Raw genomic sequence first — 20,222 nt, 5'->3', positions numbered from 1 at the left:
TACAATACCAAAACAAGCACAAAGCAGACTTCACTCTGTGGTGCTGTTGTACAACCGTGTATGCTATTGATTGCTAAATAAACAAATGTGACTCAGTGACAACATAAGGCAGTTATTTTCCAACATTAGGACTGTTTTCCTCAAGTAATTAAGTCTGCTTCATTTTTCCTTACTTCCTAGTATCGCGGTACTGGTATCTTGATAACCCTAATTTAAGGTGTATGTGTGTGGTGTGTGTCTCCTGGCTAGCTGATGTACGTTTGTGGGTCTGTATAATAGCCTGTGTATGGTATGTAAATGTGTGTGTTGTGGGTCAATATAATAGCCTGTGTATGGTATGTAAAGGTGTGTATTGTGGGTAATATAATAGCCTGTGTATGGTATGTGAAGGTGTGTGTTGTGGGTCAATATAATAGCCTGTGTATGGTATGTAAAGGTGTGTGTTGTGGGTCTGTATAATAGCTTGTGTAAAGGTGTGTGTGTGTGTATGCGTTTTCCCCTGGATAGCTGGCGTACCTGGGTTTTCTGATGCTTTACTCGTTTGTCGTTCTGGTCCGGATGCCCGAGTTTCCGTCTCCTCAAGAGTGGGTGGTCATCCTCTACATATTTACCTCCGCCATTGAGAAGATACGAGAGGTACGCTAATGCTGCTCCCTGCTCTCTACATCAATAGGGTTATGTTCCAATTGGCACCGTATTTGCTATATAGTGCACTGCTTTTGCCATTTGGATTGGACCCTATGACTGTATGAGAAGGACAAGACACTTACCCAGCTATCTTTGTCTCTCAGAGGATTCAATACCATTTAGTTTAGTTCAATTTGCTTTAAACAAGCTCATTCTTCTAGGTGACAGTTTAAACAGAGAAGTACTGAGTCCACATTCACGTTGATAGAATATGTTTCCATTGTTGATTTGATTTGAGCTCTCAGGTCACTGGATGCACTCATGTCCTATTGTCTGTTCTGTATCTTTCTTTGTAGATGTTTATGTCTGAAGCTGGGAAGATTAGCCAGAAGGTTAAAGTCTGGTTCAGTGACTATTTTAACCTCTCAGACTTCCTGGCTATTGTCACCTTCTTTGTGGGCTTTGGATTGAGGATCGGAGGAGAGGATGTGCTTGTCCCAGGCCGGACTGTGTATTGCTTGAATATCATCTTCTGGTACGTGAGACTCCTAGATATTCTGGCAGTCAACCAGCAAGCAGGACCGTATGTGATGATGATCGGTAAAATGGTGAGTGTTCTTTTTTCCCCTAATGCTTTACTAATCCAAATTCGTTCTTCAACTGTGTCAAATCAAATTGTATTTGTCACATGCGCCGAATACAACAGGTGTAGACCTTACAGTGAAATGCTTACTTACGAGCCCTTAATCAACAATGCTTTAAGAAGTTAAGAAGAAAAATGGATAAGTAGAAAAAAAGGAAATTCAAGTAACAAATAATTAAACGGCAGCAGTGAAATAACAACAGCGAGGCTTTATACAGGGAGTACCAATACAGAGTCAATGTGGAGGCTTTATACAGGGAGTACCAATACAGAGTCAATGTGGAGGCTTTAAACAGGGAGTACCAATACAGAGTCAATGTGGAGGCTTTATACAGGGAGTACCAATACAGAGTCAATGTGGAGGCTTTATACAGGGAGTACCAATACAGAGTCAATGTGGAGGCTTTATACAGGGAGTACCAATACAGAGTCAATGTGGAGGCTTTATACAGGGAGTACCAATACAGAGTCAATGTGGATGCTATATACAGGGAGTACCAATACAGAGTCAATGTGGAGGCTTTATACAGGGAGTACCAATACAGAGTCAATGTGGAGGCTTTATACAGGGAGTACCAATACAGAGTCAATGTGGAGGCTTTATACAGGGAGTACCAATACAGAGTCAATGTGGAGGCTTTATACAGGGAGTACCAATACAGAGTCAATGTGGAGGCTTTATACAGGGAGTACCAATACAGAGTCAATGTGGAGGCTTTATACAGGGGGTACCGGTACAGAGTCAATGTGGAGGCTTTATACAGGGGGTAACAGTACAGAGTCAATGTGGAGGCATTATACAGGGGGTAACAGTACAGAGTCAATGTGGAGCCTTTATACAGGGGGTACCGGTACAGAGTCAATGTGGAGCCTTTATACAGGGGGTACCGGTACAGAGTCAATGTGGAGCCTTTATACAGGGGGTACCGGTAATGAGTCAATGGGCACCGGTTAATTGAGGTAATAAACAAAAAAAGAAACATCATCGCACTGTCAACTGCTTTTATTTTCAGAAAACTTAACATGTATAAATATTTGTATGAACATAACAAGATTCAACAACTGAGACATAAACTGAACAAGTTCCACAGACATGTGACTAACAGAAATTGAGTAATGTGTCCCTGAACAAAGGGGTGGTCAAAATGAAAAGTAACAGTCAGTATCTGGTGTGGCCACCAGCTGCATTTAGTACTGCAGTGCATCTCCTCCTCACCAGAGTTGCCAGTTCTTGCTGTGAGATGTTACCCCACTCTTCCACCAAGGCACCTGCAAGTTCCCAGACATTTCTGGGGGGAATGGCCCTCACCCTCCGATCCAACAGGTTCCAGACTTGCTCAATGGGATTGAGATCCGGGCTCTTCGCTGGCCATGGCAGAACACTGACATTTCTGTCCTGCATGAAATCACACACAGAACGAGCAGTGTGGTTGGTGGCATTGTCATGCTTGGAGGGTCATTTCAGGATGAGCCTGCAGGAAGAGTACCACATGAGGAGGATGTCTTCCCTGTAACGCACAGCGTTGAGATTGCCTGCAATGACAACAAGCTCAGTCCGATGATGCTGTGACACACCGTCCCAGACCATAACGGACCCTCCACCTCCAAATCGATCCCGCTCCAGAGTACAGGCCTCGGTGTAACACGCATTCCTTCGACGATAAACGCAAATCCGACCATCACCCCTGGTGAGACAAAACCGTGACTCGTCAGTGACAATCACTTTTTGCCAGGCCTATCTGGTCCAGCGACAGTGGGTTTGTGCCCGTAGGCGACGTTGTTGCCGGTGATGTCTGGTGAGGACCTTCCTTACAACAGACCTACAAGCCCTCAGTCCAGCCTATTGCGGACAGTCTGAGCACTAATGGAAGGATTGTGTGTTCCTGGTGTAACTCGGACAGTTGTTGTTGCCATCCTGTACCTGTCCCGCAGGTGTGATGTTCGGATGTACCGATCCTGTGCAGGTGTTGTTACACGTGGTCTGTCACTGCGAGGCCGATCAGATGTCGGTCCTGTCTCCCTGTAGCTCTGTCTTAGGCGTCTCATAGTACCGACATTGCAATTTATTGCCCTGGCCACATCTGTAGTCCTCATGCCTCCTTGCAGCATGCCTAAGGCACGATGAGCAGGGACCGGGGCATCTTTCTTTTGGTGTTTTTCAGTCAGTAGAAAGGCCTCTTTTAGTGTCCTAAGTTTTTATAACTGTGACCTTAATTGCCTACCGTCTGTAAGTTGTTAGTGTCTTAACGACCATTCCACAGGCGCTTGTTCATTAATTGTTTATGGTTCATTGAACAAGCATGGGAAACAGTGTTTAAACCTTTACAATGAAGATCTGTGAAGGGTCCTGAAAAGGGACGTTTCTTTTTTTTATGTGCATGTAGGTAGAGTTAAAGTGCCTGTGCATAGATTATAAACTGAGAGTAGCAGCAGCATAAAGAGGGGTCTGGGTAGCCCTTTGATTAGCTGTTCAGGAGTCTTATGGCTTGGTGGGGGAAGCTGTTAAGAAGCCTTTTGGACCTCGACCTGGCGCTCCGGTACCGCTTGCCGTGCGGTAGCAGAGAGAACAGTCGACTAGGGTGGCTGGCGTTTCAATGCTAACATTTCAATTTATATCTAAATGTTTTATATATCAGGGATTATGTACATCAACATATTTTATATAGTGATGATAATGTCAATATTTTTACAATGGAGTTGTCAATTCAATTGTCTATTACGATTACATTTATATTATGTATAGAGCTGACAATGTACAGGTAACTGCCAAAATAAAGAAAACACCAACATATAGAGACATTGAACACTAGTCACTTTAACACTGTTTACATACTGTTTTTATCCACCTTTAGAGCCCTGCACAGGCATTCATCTGAAGTCCAAACCCTACCCATGCTCGTGACGTTCAGGCCTTACAAGCCCGATTTGCTTCTGCCAAATTAAGAGCCGGCCCTGCCCAAAACCAGAAATAACTTCTTCCGTTTAGTAAATCCATTAGCTGCTCGTCTCTGTCACTCACTCCCTGCGCAAATCTCACTCTGCATGTACTCTAAGTATCCATAGCAACGGCTCCACTTGGGCTGCTCTGCTCAATGAAGAGAACAGTTAGCTGCTTTTCATCACTCTAAACTCTGACAAACCTCAAGAAACAGTATTTTCTCTGAAGTAGTATATATTTGACAAGGTTGAAGCACTTCTGACACCATGTTATGATCTTAGTCAGATATGACTGTGCTGCGTAGCAGAGCACGAGCAAATGGCTCAGCTTCAAAAGGTTAGTGATCAATTTAGTGAGAGCTCTACCCATTTTATATGTACAGTGGGGCAAAAAAAGTATTTAGTCAGCCACCAATTGTGCAAGTTCTCCCACTTAAAAAGATGAGGCCTGTAATTTTCATCATAGGCACACTTCAACTATGTCAGACAAAATGAGAAGAAAAAAATCCAGAAAATCACATTTTACGATTTTTTATGAATTTATTTGCAAATTATGGTAGAAAATAAGTATTTGTTCACCTACAAACAAGCAAGATTTCTGGCTCTCACAGACCTGTAACTTCTTTAAGAGGCTACTCTGTCCTCCACTCGTTATCTGTATTAATGGCACCTGTTTGAACTTGTTATCAGTATAAAAGACACCTGTCCACAACCTCAAACTGTCACACTCCAAACTCCACTATGGCCAAGACCAAAGAGCTGTCAAAGGACACCAGAAACAAAATTGGAGACCTGCACCAGGCTGGGAAGACTGAATCTGCAATAGGTAAGCAGCTTGGTTTGAAGAAATCAACTGTGGGAGCAATTATTAGGAAATGGAAGACATACAAGACCACTGATAATCTCCTTCGATCTGGGGCTCCACGCAAGATCTCACCCCGTGGGGTCAAAATTATCACAAGAACAGTGAGCAAAAATCCCAGAACCACACAGGGGGACCTAGTGAATGACCTGCAGAGAGCTGGGACCAAAGTAACAAAACCTACCATCAGTAACACACTACGCCGCCAGGGACTCAAATCCTGTAGTGCCAGACGTGTCCCCCTGCTTAAGCCAGTACATGTCCAGGCCCTTCTGAAGTTTGCTAGAGAGCATTTGGATGATCCAGAAGAAGATTGGGAGAATGTCATATGGTCAGATGAAACCAAAATATAACTTTTTGGTAAAAACTCAACTCGTCGTGTTTGGAGGACAAAGAATGCTGAGTTGCATCCAAAGACCACCATACCTACTGTGAAGCATGGGGGTGGAAACATCATGCTTTGGGGCTGTTTTTCTGCAAAGGGACCAGGACGACTGATCCGTGTAAAGGAAAGAATGAATGGGGCCATGTATCGTGAGATTTTGAGTGAAAACCTCCTTCCATCAGCAAGGGCATTGAATATTAAACGTGGCTGGGTCTTTCAGCATGACAATGATCCCAAACACACCGCCCGGGCAACGAAGGAGTGGCTTCGTAAGAAGCATTTCAAGGTCCTGGAGTGGCCTAGCCAGTCTCCAGATCTCAACCCCATAGAAAATCTTTGGAGGGAGTTGAAAGTCCGTGTTGCCCAGCAACAGCCCCAAAACATCACTGCTCTAGAGGAGATCTGCATGGAGGAATGGGCCAAAATACCAGCAACAGTGTGTGAAAACCTTGCGAAGACTTACAGAAAACGTTTGACCTCTGTCATTGCCAACAAAGGGTATATAACAAAGTATTGAGAGAAACTTTTGTTATTGACCAAATACTTATTTTCCACCATAATTTGCAAATACATTCATTAAAAATCCTACAGTGAGATTTTCTGGATTTTTTTCTCCTAATTTTGTCTGTCATAGTTGAAGTGTACCTATGATGAAAATTACAGGCCTCTCTCATCTTTTTAAGTGGGAGAACTTGCACAATTGGTGGTTGACTAAATACTTTATTTAGGTAATGTGTGACGGTTGATCAGATGGTTTTCAGTCAATAGCACATCTCTAGGGTTCCATGCTAGTTTGGTTTGAAAGAGGCTAATGAGTGCAGGTGGGGGTGTTTTTAAAGGGGTAGCCCCGCCTCTCATGTGGACATGATCTGGTTGATTACATTGAATGAGGTGTGTGGTGACCAATAGGTGGCAGGTTCCCCTCCAGGGTAGGAGGGAAGTGGGAGGAGTTGTTTATTTTCCGGACTCTGATATTGCTCCTTCTGATTTTTTTTTTTTTTTGGGGGGGGGGGGGGTGTGTCTGTATTGTATTTCTAGATTTTACTGTCCTGTTGGAGCTAGAATGGTGTTTTGTTGATGGAAAACATTGACTCAGGTGCCGTTCCAGAATCTCACATTAATGTTCAATTGGGTTGAGATCTGGTGACTGAGACACACCCTTTAAACCCCCCCTATGCTCCTTTGAGACCCCTAATTGGCAACTGGGCATTTTTATTTGGATGTTAATAGCTTAATTAACTCAGGAACCACACCTGTGTGGGAGCACCTGCTTTCAATATACTTTGTATCCCTCATTTACCCAAGTGTTTCCTTTTAATTTGGCAGTTACCTCTATATATCAACATGTTTTACATAGTGGCAGTTACCTCCTATATATCAACATGTTTTACATAGTGGCAGTAATGTTTACTATCAACAACATGTTTTACATAGTGGCAGTTACCTCTATATATCAACATGTTTTACATAGTGGCAGTTACCTCCTATATAACAACATGTTTTACATAGTGGCAGTTACCTATATATATCAACATGTTTTACATAGTGGCAGTAATGTTTACTATCAACAACATGTTTTACATAGTGGCAGTTACCTATCTATAACAACATATTTTTACATAGTGGCAGTTACCTATATATATCAACATGTTTTACATAGTGGCAGTTACCTCCTATATATCAACATGTTTTACATAGTGGCAGTTACCTATATATATCAACATGTTTTACATAGTGGCAGTAATGTTTACTATCAACAACATGTTTTACATAGTGGCAGTTACCTATATATATCAACATGTTTTACATAGTGGCAGTAATGTTTACTATCAACAACATGTTTTACATAGTGGCAGTTACCTATATATATCAACATGTTTTACATAGTGGCAGTTACCTCTATATATCAACATGTTTTACATAGTGGCAGTTACCTCTATATATCAACATGTTTTACATAGTGGCAGTTACCTCTATATATCAACATGTTTTACATAGTGGCAGTTACCTATATATATATCAACATGTTTTACATAGTGGCAGTTACCTCTATATATCAACATGTTTTACATAGTGGCAGTAATGTTTACTATCAACAACATGTTTTACATAGTGGCAGTAATGTTTACTATCAACAACATGTTTTACATAGTGGCAGTAATGTTTACTATCAACAACATGTTTTACATAGTGGCAGTTACCTCCTATATAACAACATGTTTTACATAGTGGCAGTTACCTCCTATATATCAACATGTTTTACATAGTGGCAGTAATGTTTACTATCAACAACATGTTTTACATAGTGGCAGTTACCTCTATATATCAACATGTTTTACATAGTGGCAGTTACCTCTATATATCAACATGTTTTACATAGTGGCAGTTACCTCTATATATCAACATGTTTTATATAGTGGCAGTTACCTCTATATAACAACATGTTTTACATAGTGGCAGTTACCTCTATATATCAACATGTTTTACATAGTGGCAGTAATGTTTACTATCAACAACATGTTTAACATAGTGGCAGTTACCTCCTATATATCAACATGTTTTTACATAGTGGCAGTAATGTCTACTATCAACAACATGTTTAACATAGTGGCAGTTACCTCCTATATATCAACATGTTTTACATAGTGGCAGTAATGTCTACTATCAACAACATGTTTTACATAGTGGCAGTTACCTCCTATATAACAACATGTTTTACATAGTGGCAGTTACCTCCTATATATCAACATGTTTTACATAGTGGCAGTTACCTATATATAACAACATGTTTTACATAGTGGCAGTTACCTCCTATATATCAACATGTTTTACATAGTGTCAGTTACCTCCGAAATATCAACATGTTTTACATAGTGGCAGTTACCTCTATATATCAACATGTTTTACATAGTGGCAGTTACCTCTATATATCAACATGTTTTACATAGTGGCAGTTACCTATATATAACAACATGTTTTACATAGTGGCAGTTACCTCTATATATCAACATGTTTTACATAGTGGCAGTAATGTCTACTATCAACAACATGTTTAACATAGTGGCAGTAATGTTTACTATCAACAACATGTTTAACATAGTGGCAGTTACCTCCTATGTATCAACATGCTTTACATAGTGGCAGTAATGTCTACTATCAACAACATGTTTTACATAGTGGCAGTTACCTCCTATATATCAACATGTTTTACATAGTGGCAGTAATGTTTACTATCAACAACATGTTTTACATAGTGGCAGTTACCTCCTATATATCAACATGTTTTACATAGTGGCAGTTACCTATATATAACAACATGTTTTACATAGTGGCAGTTACCTCCTATATATCAACATGTTTTACATAGTGTCAGTTACCTCCTATATATCAACATGTTTTACATAGTGGCAGTTACCTCTATATATCAACATGTTTTACATAGTGGCAGTTACCTCTATATATCAACATGTTTTACATAGTGGCAGTTACCTCTATATAACAACATGTTTTACATAGTGGCAGTTACCTCCTATATATCAACATGTTTTACATAGTGGCAGTTACCTCCTATATATCAACATGTTTTACATAGTGGCAGTTACCTATATATAACAACATGTTTTACATAGTGGCAGTTACCTCTATATAACAACATGTTTTACATAGTGGCAGTTACCTATATATCAACATGTTTTACATAGTGGCAGTTACCTCTATATATCAAAATGTTTTACATAGTGGCAGTTACCTATATATATATATATCAACATGTTTTACATAGTGGCAGTTACCTATATATATCAACATGTTTTACATAGTGGCAGTTACCTCTATATCAAAATGTTTTACATAGTGGCAGTTACCTATATATATCAACATGTTTTACATAGTGGCAGTTACCTCTATATCAACATGTTTTACATAGTGGCAGTTACCTATATATCAACATGTTTTGCATAGTGGCAGTTACCTCCTATATATCAACATGTTTTACATAGTGGCAGTTACCTCCTATATATCAACATGTTTTACATAGTGGCAGTAATGTCTACTATCAACAACATGTTTAACATAGTGGCAGTTACCTCCTATATATAACAACATGTTTTACATAGTGGCAGTTACCTATATATATCAACATGTTTTACATAGTGGCAGTTACCTCCTATATATCAACATGTTTTACATAGTGGCAGTTACCTCTATATATCAACATGTTTTACATAGTGGCAGTTACCTCTATATATCAACATGTTTTACGTAGTGGCAGTTACCTCTATATAACAACATGTTTTACATAGTGGCAGTAATGTCTACTATCAACAACATGTTTTACATAGTGGCAGTTACCTCCTATATAACAACATGTTTTACATAGTGGCAGTTACCTCTATATAACAACATGTTTTACATAGTGGCAGTTACCTCCTATATATCAACATGTTTTACATAGTGGCAGTTACCTATATATAACAACATGTTTTACATAGTGGCAGTTACCTATATATAACAACATGTTTTACATAGTGGCAGTTACCTCTATATATCAAAATGTTTTACATAGTGGCAGTTACCTCTATATATCAACATGTTTTACATAGTGGCAGTTACCTATATATCAACATGTTTTGCATAGTGGCAGTTACCTCCTATATATCAACATGTTTTACATAGTGGCAGTTACCTCCTATATATCAACATGTTTTACATAGTGGCAGTAATGTTTACTATCAACAACATGTTTTACATAGTGGCAGTTACCTCTTATATATCAACATGTTTTACATAGTGGCAGTTACCTATATATAACAACATGTTTTACATAGTGGCAGTTACCTCCTATATATCAACATGTTTTACATAGTGGCAGTTACCTCCTATATATCAACATGTTTTACATAGTGGCAGTTACCTCCTATATATCAACATGTTTTACATAGTGGCAGTAATGTTTACTATCAACAACATGTTTTACATAGTGGCAGTTACCTCCTATATAACAACATGTTTTACATAGTGGCAGTTACCTATATATAACAACATGTTTTACATAGTGGCAGTTACCTCCTATATAACAACATGTTTTACATAGTGGCAGTTACCTCTATATATCAACATGTTTTACATAGTGGCAGTTACCTCCTATATATCAACATGTTTTACATAGTGGCAGTAATGTTTACTATCAACAACATGTTTTACATAGTGGCAGTTACCTCTATATATCAACATGTTTTACATAGTGGCAGTAATGTTTACTATCAACAACATGTTTTACATAGTGGCAGTTACCTCTATATATCAACATGTTTTACATAGTGGCAGTAATGTTTACTATCAACAACATGTTTTACATAGTGGCAGTTACCTCCTATATATCAACATGTTTTACATAGTGGCAGTTACCTCTATATATCAACATGTTTTACATAGTGGCAGTTACCTCTATATATCAACATGTTTTACATAGTGGCAGTTACCTCTATATATCAACATGTTTTACATAGTGGCAGTTACCTATATATATCAACATGTTTTACATAGTGGCAGTTACCTCTATATATCAACATGTTTTACATAGTGGCAGTAATGTTTACTATCAACAACATGTTTTACATAGTGGCAGTTACCTCCTATATAACAACATGTTTTACATAGTGGCAGTTACCTATATATATCAACATGTTTTACATAGTGGCAGTTACCTCCTATATATCAACATGTTTTACATAGTGGCAGTTACCTCCTATATATCAACATGTTTTACATAGTGGCAGTTACCTATATATAACAACATGTTTTACATAGTGGCAGTTACCTCTATATATCAACATGTTTTACATAGTGGCAGTTACCTCTATATATCAACATGTTTTACATAGTGGCAGTTACCTCTATATATCAACATGTTTTACATAGTGGCAGTTACCTCTATATATCAACATGTTTTACATAGTGGCAGTTACCTCTATATATCAACATGTTTTACATAGTGGCAGTTACCTATATATCAACATGTTTTACATAGTGGCAGTTACCTCTATATATCAACATGTTTTACATAGTGGCAGTTACCTCTATATATCAACATGTTTTACATAGTGGCAGTTACCTATATATCAACATGTTTTACATAGTGGCAGTTACCTCCTATATAACAACATGTTTTACATAGTGGCAGTTACCTCCTATATATCAACATGTTTTACATAGTGGCAGTTACCTCCTATATATCAACATGTTTTACATAGTGGCAGTTACCTCCTATATATCAACATGTTTTACATAGTGGCAGTTACCTCCTATATATCAACATGTTTTACATAGTGGCAGTAATGTTTACTATCAACAACATGTTTTACATAGTGGCAGTTACCTCCTATATATCAACATGTTTTACATAGTGGCAGTAATGTTTACTATCAACAACATGTTTTACATAGTGGCAGTTACCTCTATATATCAACATGTTTTACATAGTGGCAGTAATGTTTACTATCAACAACATGTTTTACATAGTGGCAGTTACCTCTATATCAACATGTTTTACATAGTGGCAGTTACCTCTATATATCAACATGTTTTACATAGTGGCAGTTACCTCCTATATATCAACATGTTTTACATAGTGGCAGTAATGTTTACTATCAACAACATGTTTTACATAATGGCAGTTACCTCCTATATAACAACATGTTTTACATAGTGGCAGTTACCTCCTATATAACAACATGTTTTACATAGTGGCAGTTACCTCCTATATATCAACATGTTTTACATAGTGGCAGTTACCTCCTATATATCAACATGTTTTACATAGTGGCAGTTACCTCCTATATATCAACATGTTTTACATAGTGGCAGTTACCTATATATAACAACATGTTTTACATAGTGGCAGTTACCTATATATAACAACATGTTTTACATAGTGGCAGTTACCTCTATATATCAACATGTTTTACATAGTGGCAGTTACCTCTATATCAACATGTTTTACATAGTGGCAGTTACCTCTATATATCAACATGTTTTACATAGTGGCAGTAATGTTTACTATCAACAACATGTTTTACATAGTGGCAGTTACCTCCTATATAACAACATGTTTTACATAGTGGCAGTTACCTCTATATATCAACATGTTTTACATAGTGGCAGTAATGTTTACTATCAACAACATGTTTTACATAGTGGCAGTTACCTCCTATATAACAACATGTTTTACATAGTGGCAGTTACCTCCTATATAACAACATGTTTTACATAGTGGCAGTTACCTCCTATATATCAACATGTTTTACATAGTGGCAGTTACCTCCTATATATCAACATGTTTTACATAGTGGCAGTTACCTCCTATATATCAACATGTTTTACATAGTGGCAGTTACCTCCTATATATCAACATGTTTTACATAGTGGCAGTTACCTATATATAACAACATGTTTTACATAGTGGCAGTTACCTCCTATATATCAACATGTTTTACATAGTGGCAGTTACCTCTATATATCAACATGTTTTACATAGTGGCAGTAATGTTTACTATCAACAACATGTTTTACATAGTGGCAGTTACCTCCTATATAACAACATGTTTTACATAGTGGCAGTTACCTCCTATATAACAACATGTTTTACATAGTGGCAGTTACCTCCTATATATCAACATGTTTTACATAGTGGCAGTTACCTCCTATATATCAACATGTTTTACATAGTGGCAGTTACCTCCTATATATCAACATGTTTTACATAGTGGCAGTTACCTCCTATATATCAACATGTTTTACATAGTGGCAGTTACCTATATATAACAACATGTTTTACATAGTGGCAGTTACCTCTATATATCAACATGTTTAACATAGTGGCAGTTACCTCCTATATATCAACATGTTTTACATAGTGGCAGTTACCTCCTATATATCAACATGTTTTACATAGTGGCAGTTACCTATATATAACAACATGTTTTACATAGTGGCAGTTACCTCCTATATATCATGTTTTACATAGTGGCAGTTACCTCTATATATCAACATGTTTTACATAGTGGCAGTTACCTCTATATATCAACATGTTTAACATAGTGGCAGTTACCTCCTATATATCAACATGTTTTACAGAGTGGCAGTTACCTCCTATATATCATGTTTTACATAGTGGCAGTTACCTCTATATATCAACATGTTTTACATAGTGGCAGTTACCTCCTATATATCATGTTTTACATAGTGGCAGTTACCTCTATATAACAACATGTTTTACATAGTGGCAGTTACCTCCTATATATCAACATGTTTTACATAGTGGCAGTTACCTCCTATATATCATCATGTTTTACATAGTGGCAGTTACCTATATATCAACATGTTTTACATAGTGGCAGTTACCTCTATATATCAACATGTTTTACATAGCGGCAGTAATGTCTACTATCAACAACATGTTTTACATAGTGGCAGTTACCTCTATATATCAACATGTTTTTCATAGTGGCAATAATGTCTACTATCAACAACATGTTTTACATAGTGGCAGTAATGTCTACTATCAACAACATGTTTAACATAGTGGCAGTTACCTCTATATATCAACATGTTTTACATAGTGGCAGTAATGTCTACTATCAACAACATGTTTTACATAGTGGCAGTTACCTCTATATATCAACATGTTTTACATAGTGGCAGTAATGTTTACTATCAACAACATGTTTTACATAGTGGCAGTTACCTCCTATATAACAACATGTTTTACATAGTGGCAGTTACCTCCTATATATCAACATGTTTTACATAGTGGCAGTTACCTATATATATCAACATGTTTTACATAGTGGCAGTAATGTCTACTATCAACAACATGTTTTACATAGTGGCAGTTACCTCTATATATCAACATGTTTTACATAGTGGCAGTAATGTCTACTATCAACAACATGTTTTACATAGTGGCAGTTACCTCTATATATCAACATGTTTTACATAGTGGCAGTAATGTTTACTATCAACAACATGTTTTACATAGTGGCAGTTACCTCCTATATAACAACATGTTTTACATAGTGGCAGTTACCTCCTATATATCAACATGTTTTACATAGTGGCAGTTACCTCTATATATCAACATGTTTTACATAGTGGCAGTAATGTCTACTATCAACAACATGTTTTACATAGTGGCAGTTACCTCTATATATCAACATGTTTTACATAGTGGCAGTAATGTCTACTATCAACAACATGTTTTACATAGTGGCAGTAATGTCTACTATCAACAACATGTTTAACATAGTGGCAGTTACCTCTATATATCAACATGTTTTACATAGTGGCAGTAATGTCTACTATCAACAACATGTTTTACATAGTGGCAGTTACCTCTATATATCAACATGTTTTACATAGTGGCAGTAATGTCTACTATCAACAACATGTTTTACATAGTGGCAGTAATGTCTACTATCAACAACATGTTTTGATAGACTACAGGGATCCAGCACCAGTTCTGTTCATTCTGAGGCGCCGTAGCTGTGAGTCCGGAAATTCTATCAGTATTTCCCAGGAACTTGAACGTTTATTCTCAGAACTTAGACCTGGTTAACTGCATGCACATGCCCTTAATATAGTGGTGGTAATGTCTCTATTCATACAGATGGCTGTTTTGTATTGTTGTGATAATGTATAGGACAATGTATATATTCCTCTAGGTGGCGCTGGTGTTGCGTTATGGCATGCCCCAGAAAGCCATCCTGTAATGTGTATATATTATGATCATGTGTGTCATATTATTCCTCTAGGTGGCCAATATGTTTTATATTGTGGTGATCATGGCGGTGGTGTTGTTGAGTTATGGCGTGCCGCGGAAAGCCATCCTGTACCCAAATGAGGAGCCCAGTTGGACGCTGCTCAAAGATGTGGTCTTCCAGCCGTACTGGATGATGTACGGGGAAGTGTATGCGTATGAAATTGACGGTAAGGAAGACGAGCCTGGTATAAACGACTACGATGGTAAGAGTTTTCTTAAGGATTCTCACCACGGCATGAGAAGCTGATTAGCACTGGAAATCAATCAAAAACCCAGGTTTGGTCTAGTCAACGCGTCCTGCACCGCACCACACAGTCACCTCACACAGTCGCTGTGTTTAAATGATTTTGATTTAGAGTACAGAATGAGACCCTAGACCCTTGATTGGATATGCATATGTTTTACTATGCCTATCCAGTTCTTTCATAAGTAATCAAGTCCTTAGGAGGTAGGGGCTAGGAGTTGATTGAGGACACAGCCAGTCGGCCCCTGTTAGGGAAGGTATAGCCAGCAATGGTAGAGAACAGCAGCTTTTAACCAATCAGGGCTTTAGTTTAGATTATTGGGTCCAGATTTATCTTGAGGCATGTCAAATGTAAGTGATTGACTTAAAGTACAGGCTCAGAGCTTCAAAATGGCGTATCCTACACTGTAGTTTGAGTAAACATGGGAGTCAGCATGGCACTGTCCTCCAGAAAGTAGTCTCTCTACTTAAACCCTGCTAAATTCAGGGCAGCAATGTTTTTGAGAGCTGTAGGAACACTTTTGCAGTTTTCCATAGTTTTATCTTTCCAAAAAATCTGTGATTTAAAGATGATCTGTGAATTTACCAGAGAAGAGCCCATTCTGTTATATCCAGAAGTGAATTTACCAGAGAAGAGCCCATTCTGTTATATCCAGAAGTGAATTTACCAGAGAAGAGCCCATTCTGTTATATCCAGAAGTGAATTTACCAGAGAAGAGCCCATTCTGTTATATCCAGAAGTGAATTTACCAGAGAAGAGCCCATTCTGTTATATCCAGAAGTGAATTTACCAGAGAAGAGCCCATTCTGTTATATCCAGAAGTGAATTTACCAGAGAAGAGCCCATTCTGTTATATCCAGAAGCCTGTGACATGACAAACCAAACAGGGATCATATCTCGGCATACCCAACCATTATCTCAGCCAATCATGACTAGCCAGGAAATATCCTGTCTTTCTCCCAGTATAGCTCAGTGCTTTCTCCTTGGCTAAACTAGGCACATTTGACATTTTTATTCATATTTACCAATCCCATACAAGTTTGTATTTAAGGCATATGAAAGTTCACATGTTCAAGAAGCCATTTCTGGGGGGGAAAAACGTATTTTGAATCGGCCCTACTGTGAAGTAGGAACCAACGTCAAATGCCTCATCCTGTAACATTTAGTAAACATTGTTGTACACATGGGGATAATTCTTAACTTCCAGTTAAGGGAACTTTTCACTTAGTCTCCTATTGACATAATTGCGAGACTAAGTGACATTCAGACTTGCTGCATAGAGCACATTTGAGATAGTGTGTTTATGATATTGAGTAATGATATTTACGGAAGATACATTGTGTAATATACAGTGAGGGGAAAAATGTATTTGATCCCCTGCTGATTTTGTACATTTGCCCACTGACAAAGAAATGATCAGTCTATAATTTTAATGGTAGGGAGTGCTCCTAATCTCAGTTTGTTACCTGAATAAAAGACACCTGTCCACAGAAGCAATCAATCAATCAATCAATCAGATTCCAAACTCTCAACCATGGCCAAGACCAAAGAGCTCTCCAAGGATGTCAGGGACAAGATTGTAGACCGACACAAGGCTGGAATGGGCTACAAGACCATCGCCAAGCAGCTTGGTGAGAAGGTGACAACAGTTGGTGCAATTATTTGCAAATGGAAGAAACACATAAGAACTGTCAATCTCCCTCGGCCTGGGGCTCCATGCAAGATCTCACCTCGTGGAGTAGCATTGATCATGAGAACGGAAGGAAGGAACGGAGGAATCAGCCCAGAACTACACGGGAGGATCTTGTGAATGATCTCAAGGCAGCTGGGACCATAGTCATCAAGAAAACAATTGGTAACACGCTACGCCATGAAGGACTGAAATCCTGCAGCGCCCGCAAGGTCCCCCTGCTCAAGAAAGCACATATACATGCCCGTCTGAAGTTTGCCAATGAACATCTGAATGATTCAGAGGACAACTGGGTGAAAGTGTTGTGGTCAGATGAGACCAAAATGGAGCTCTTTGGCATCAACTCAACTCGCCGTGTTTGGAGGAGGAGGAGGAATGCTGTCTATGACCCCAAGAACACCATCCCCACCGTCAAACATGGAGGTGGAAACATTATGCTTTGGGGGTGTTTTTCTGCTAAGGGGACAGGACAACTTCACCGCATCAAAGGGACGATGGACAGGGCCATGTGCCGTCAAATCTTGGGTGAAAACCTCTTTCCCTCAACCAGGGCATTGAAAATGTGTCGTGGATTGATATTCCAGCATGACAATGACCCAAAACACACAGCCAAGGCAACAAAGGAGTGGCTCAAGAAGAAGCACATTAAGGTCCTGGAGTGGCCTAGCCAGTCTCCAGACCTTAATCCCATAGAAAATCTGTGGAGGGAGCTGAAGGTTTGTGTTGCCAAACGTCAGCCTCAAAACCTTAATGACTTGGAGAAGATCTGCAAAGAGGAGTGGGCCAAAATCCCTCCGGAGATGTGTGCAAACCTGGTGGCCAACTACAAGACACATCTGACCTCTGTGATTGCCAACAAGGGGTTTTCCACCAAGTACTAAGTCATGTTTTGCAGAGGGGTCAAATACTTATTTCCCTCATTAAAATGCAAATCAGGCCTCCCGGGTGGTGCAGTGGTTAAGGGCTCTGTGCCTCTTGGGTTCGCGCCCAGGCTCTCTGTCGCAACCGATCGCGACCGGGAGGTCAGTGTGGTGACGCACAATTGTCCTAGCGTCGTCCGGGTTAGGCCGGTATGGATATCCTTGTCTCATTGCGCACCAGCGACTCCTGTGGCGGGCCGGGCGCAGTGCGCGCTAACCAAGGTCGCCAGGTGCACGGTGTTTCCTCCGACACATTGGTGCGGCTGGCTTCTGGGTTGGATGCTCGCTGTGTTAAGAAGCAGTGCGGCTTGGTTGGGTTGTGTATCGGAGGACGCATTACTTTCGACCTTCGTCTTTCCCGAGCCCGTACGGGAGTTGTAGCGATGAGACAAGATAGTAGCTACTAACAATTGGACACCATGAAATTGGGGAGAAAAGGGGGGTAAAAATTCAATTCGTTTTTCTGGATTTTTGTTGTTGTTATTCTGTCTCACTGTTCAAAAAAAAGCTAACATTAAAAATATAGACTGATAATTTCTTTGTCAGTGGGCAAACATACAAAATCAGCAGGGGATCAAATACTTTTTTCCCTCACTGTATAGTAGTCGCAGCTACCTGTCTCGCTCATCAGACTCAGGGAGCTCCACCACAGTTGTGTGGGAGATACAGCGGCTGTGGGAAGAGACTAGCTATTGATATATAGAGCAGAATGAATACAGTAGCAGTAGATACTGTGCAGTATAATGAAATGTTATTCTACAAATTAGATGGTAGTCGCTGGTTTTACTGACCCAAATTATGTTTACTCCTAGACAAAAACAAAAAATCTGGAGAGACAAAGACAATAGAAGGCTTAATTTGGCTGTACAAAACCAGTGCTTGGAGTTTAGAGGTGTGTGTGTGTGTGTGTGTGTGTGTGTGTGTGTGTGTGTGAATGATCTACACTTGTCACTGTGTGTTGTTTGGGATGTGTGTGTTATTTGTGTTGGGATGTGTGAAACACTGTGTGTGTTTCTCTGACCCAGTCCCCTCTCTCCACAGTGTGTGCCAATAATACTGATACGAATGTGAAATCCCTGTGCTCCACTTCAGTGTGGATCACTCCTTTCCTACAAGCAGTCTACCTCTTTGTCCAATACATATTGATAGTTAACCTTCTCATCGCCTTCTTCAAGTAAGACTACACACACAATGGTGTTCCACAGAGCGCTGTTCTGTGACCAATACTATTCTCATTATTCATTAATAACAGTATGTTTTTCCCCAATTTTCTACATCACTGTGTATATCTATTTTTGCCATCTCTCTCTTCTCCTCAGTAATGTGTACCTCCAAGTGATGTCAATCAGTAATCTGGTATGGAAGTACCAGAGGTATCATTTCGTCATGGCCTACCATGAGAAGCCAGTCCTCCCTCCTCCCCTCATCCTCCTCTCCCACCTAGTCTCTTTCTTCTCCTGCATCTGTCACAAGAGGAAGAAGGACAGTCACTCTTACGGACCAAGTACGGGAACTACCATTTATCGCTCTAAAATGCGGATATGACAGAACCACTTGGTGATCAGAGAGAACAAGAGAGGCCCTAGTACTGAGATCTGGGGGACACCAGTAGTGTATGAACAGACTATAAAATGTATAGGTGTCTCTGGGATCTCTAGTTTATCAGTAAAAATATATGCAGCTACAATAACTTATTTGTGAAAAATGTGTACTAGTAGTTATGTTGATCTGTAAAAGAGGTGAAATGCCTTGTTGAAACTAGAAAGCTCTTCATCCTCTCCCTTCCCATCTCCCCATCTTTCCTTCCTTCCCTACCTTCCTCCCTCCAGAGTTGTTTCTAACGGAGGAGGATCAGAAGAAGCTCCATGACTTTGAGGAGCAGTGTGTGGAGACGTACTTCCATGAGAAAAACGACCAGTTCCACTCAGGGAGCGATGAGCGCATCCGCCTCACATCAGACAGGTAACTGTTACATTAGTTACCATTCACCCCCGTTTTTATTTGACCCTTGCGCTGACAGTAACAGTTATAGTGTATATATAACATAAGAGGATTAGGAGGTTAATTGAATATTGAACTCTGTGGCAACATAGATG

At 39.3% G+C, this 20,222-nt stretch overlaps 1 protein-coding gene across 3 annotated transcripts in view; it reads left to right on the top strand.

The window, feature by feature from the left end:
• Positions 1–20,222, top strand: part of LOC110526654 (transient receptor potential cation channel subfamily M member 7) — an 89,201-nt gene that overhangs the window by 44,536 nt on the left and 24,443 nt on the right. For all 3 annotated transcript variants that reach the window (XM_036981029.1, XM_036981028.1, XM_036981030.1), the window contains exons 20-25: positions 508–636; positions 984–1,235; positions 15,264–15,438; positions 19,168–19,300; positions 19,446–19,630; positions 19,956–20,088. In XM_036981029.1, the coding sequence (XP_036836924.1) occupies positions 508–636; positions 984–1,235; positions 15,264–15,438; positions 19,168–19,300; positions 19,446–19,630; positions 19,956–20,088 (1,007 nt within the window). The remainder of the gene's footprint in view (positions 1–507; positions 637–983; positions 1,236–15,263; positions 15,439–19,167; positions 19,301–19,445; positions 19,631–19,955; positions 20,089–20,222) is intronic.

The sequence above is a fragment of the Oncorhynchus mykiss genome, chromosome 6 (assembly GCF_013265735.2).
Source record: "Oncorhynchus mykiss isolate Arlee chromosome 6, USDA_OmykA_1.1, whole genome shotgun sequence".
Lineage (NCBI taxonomy): Eukaryota > Metazoa > Chordata > Actinopteri > Salmoniformes > Salmonidae > Oncorhynchus > Oncorhynchus mykiss.
This window is presented reverse-complemented; position numbering and strand designations above follow the sequence as displayed.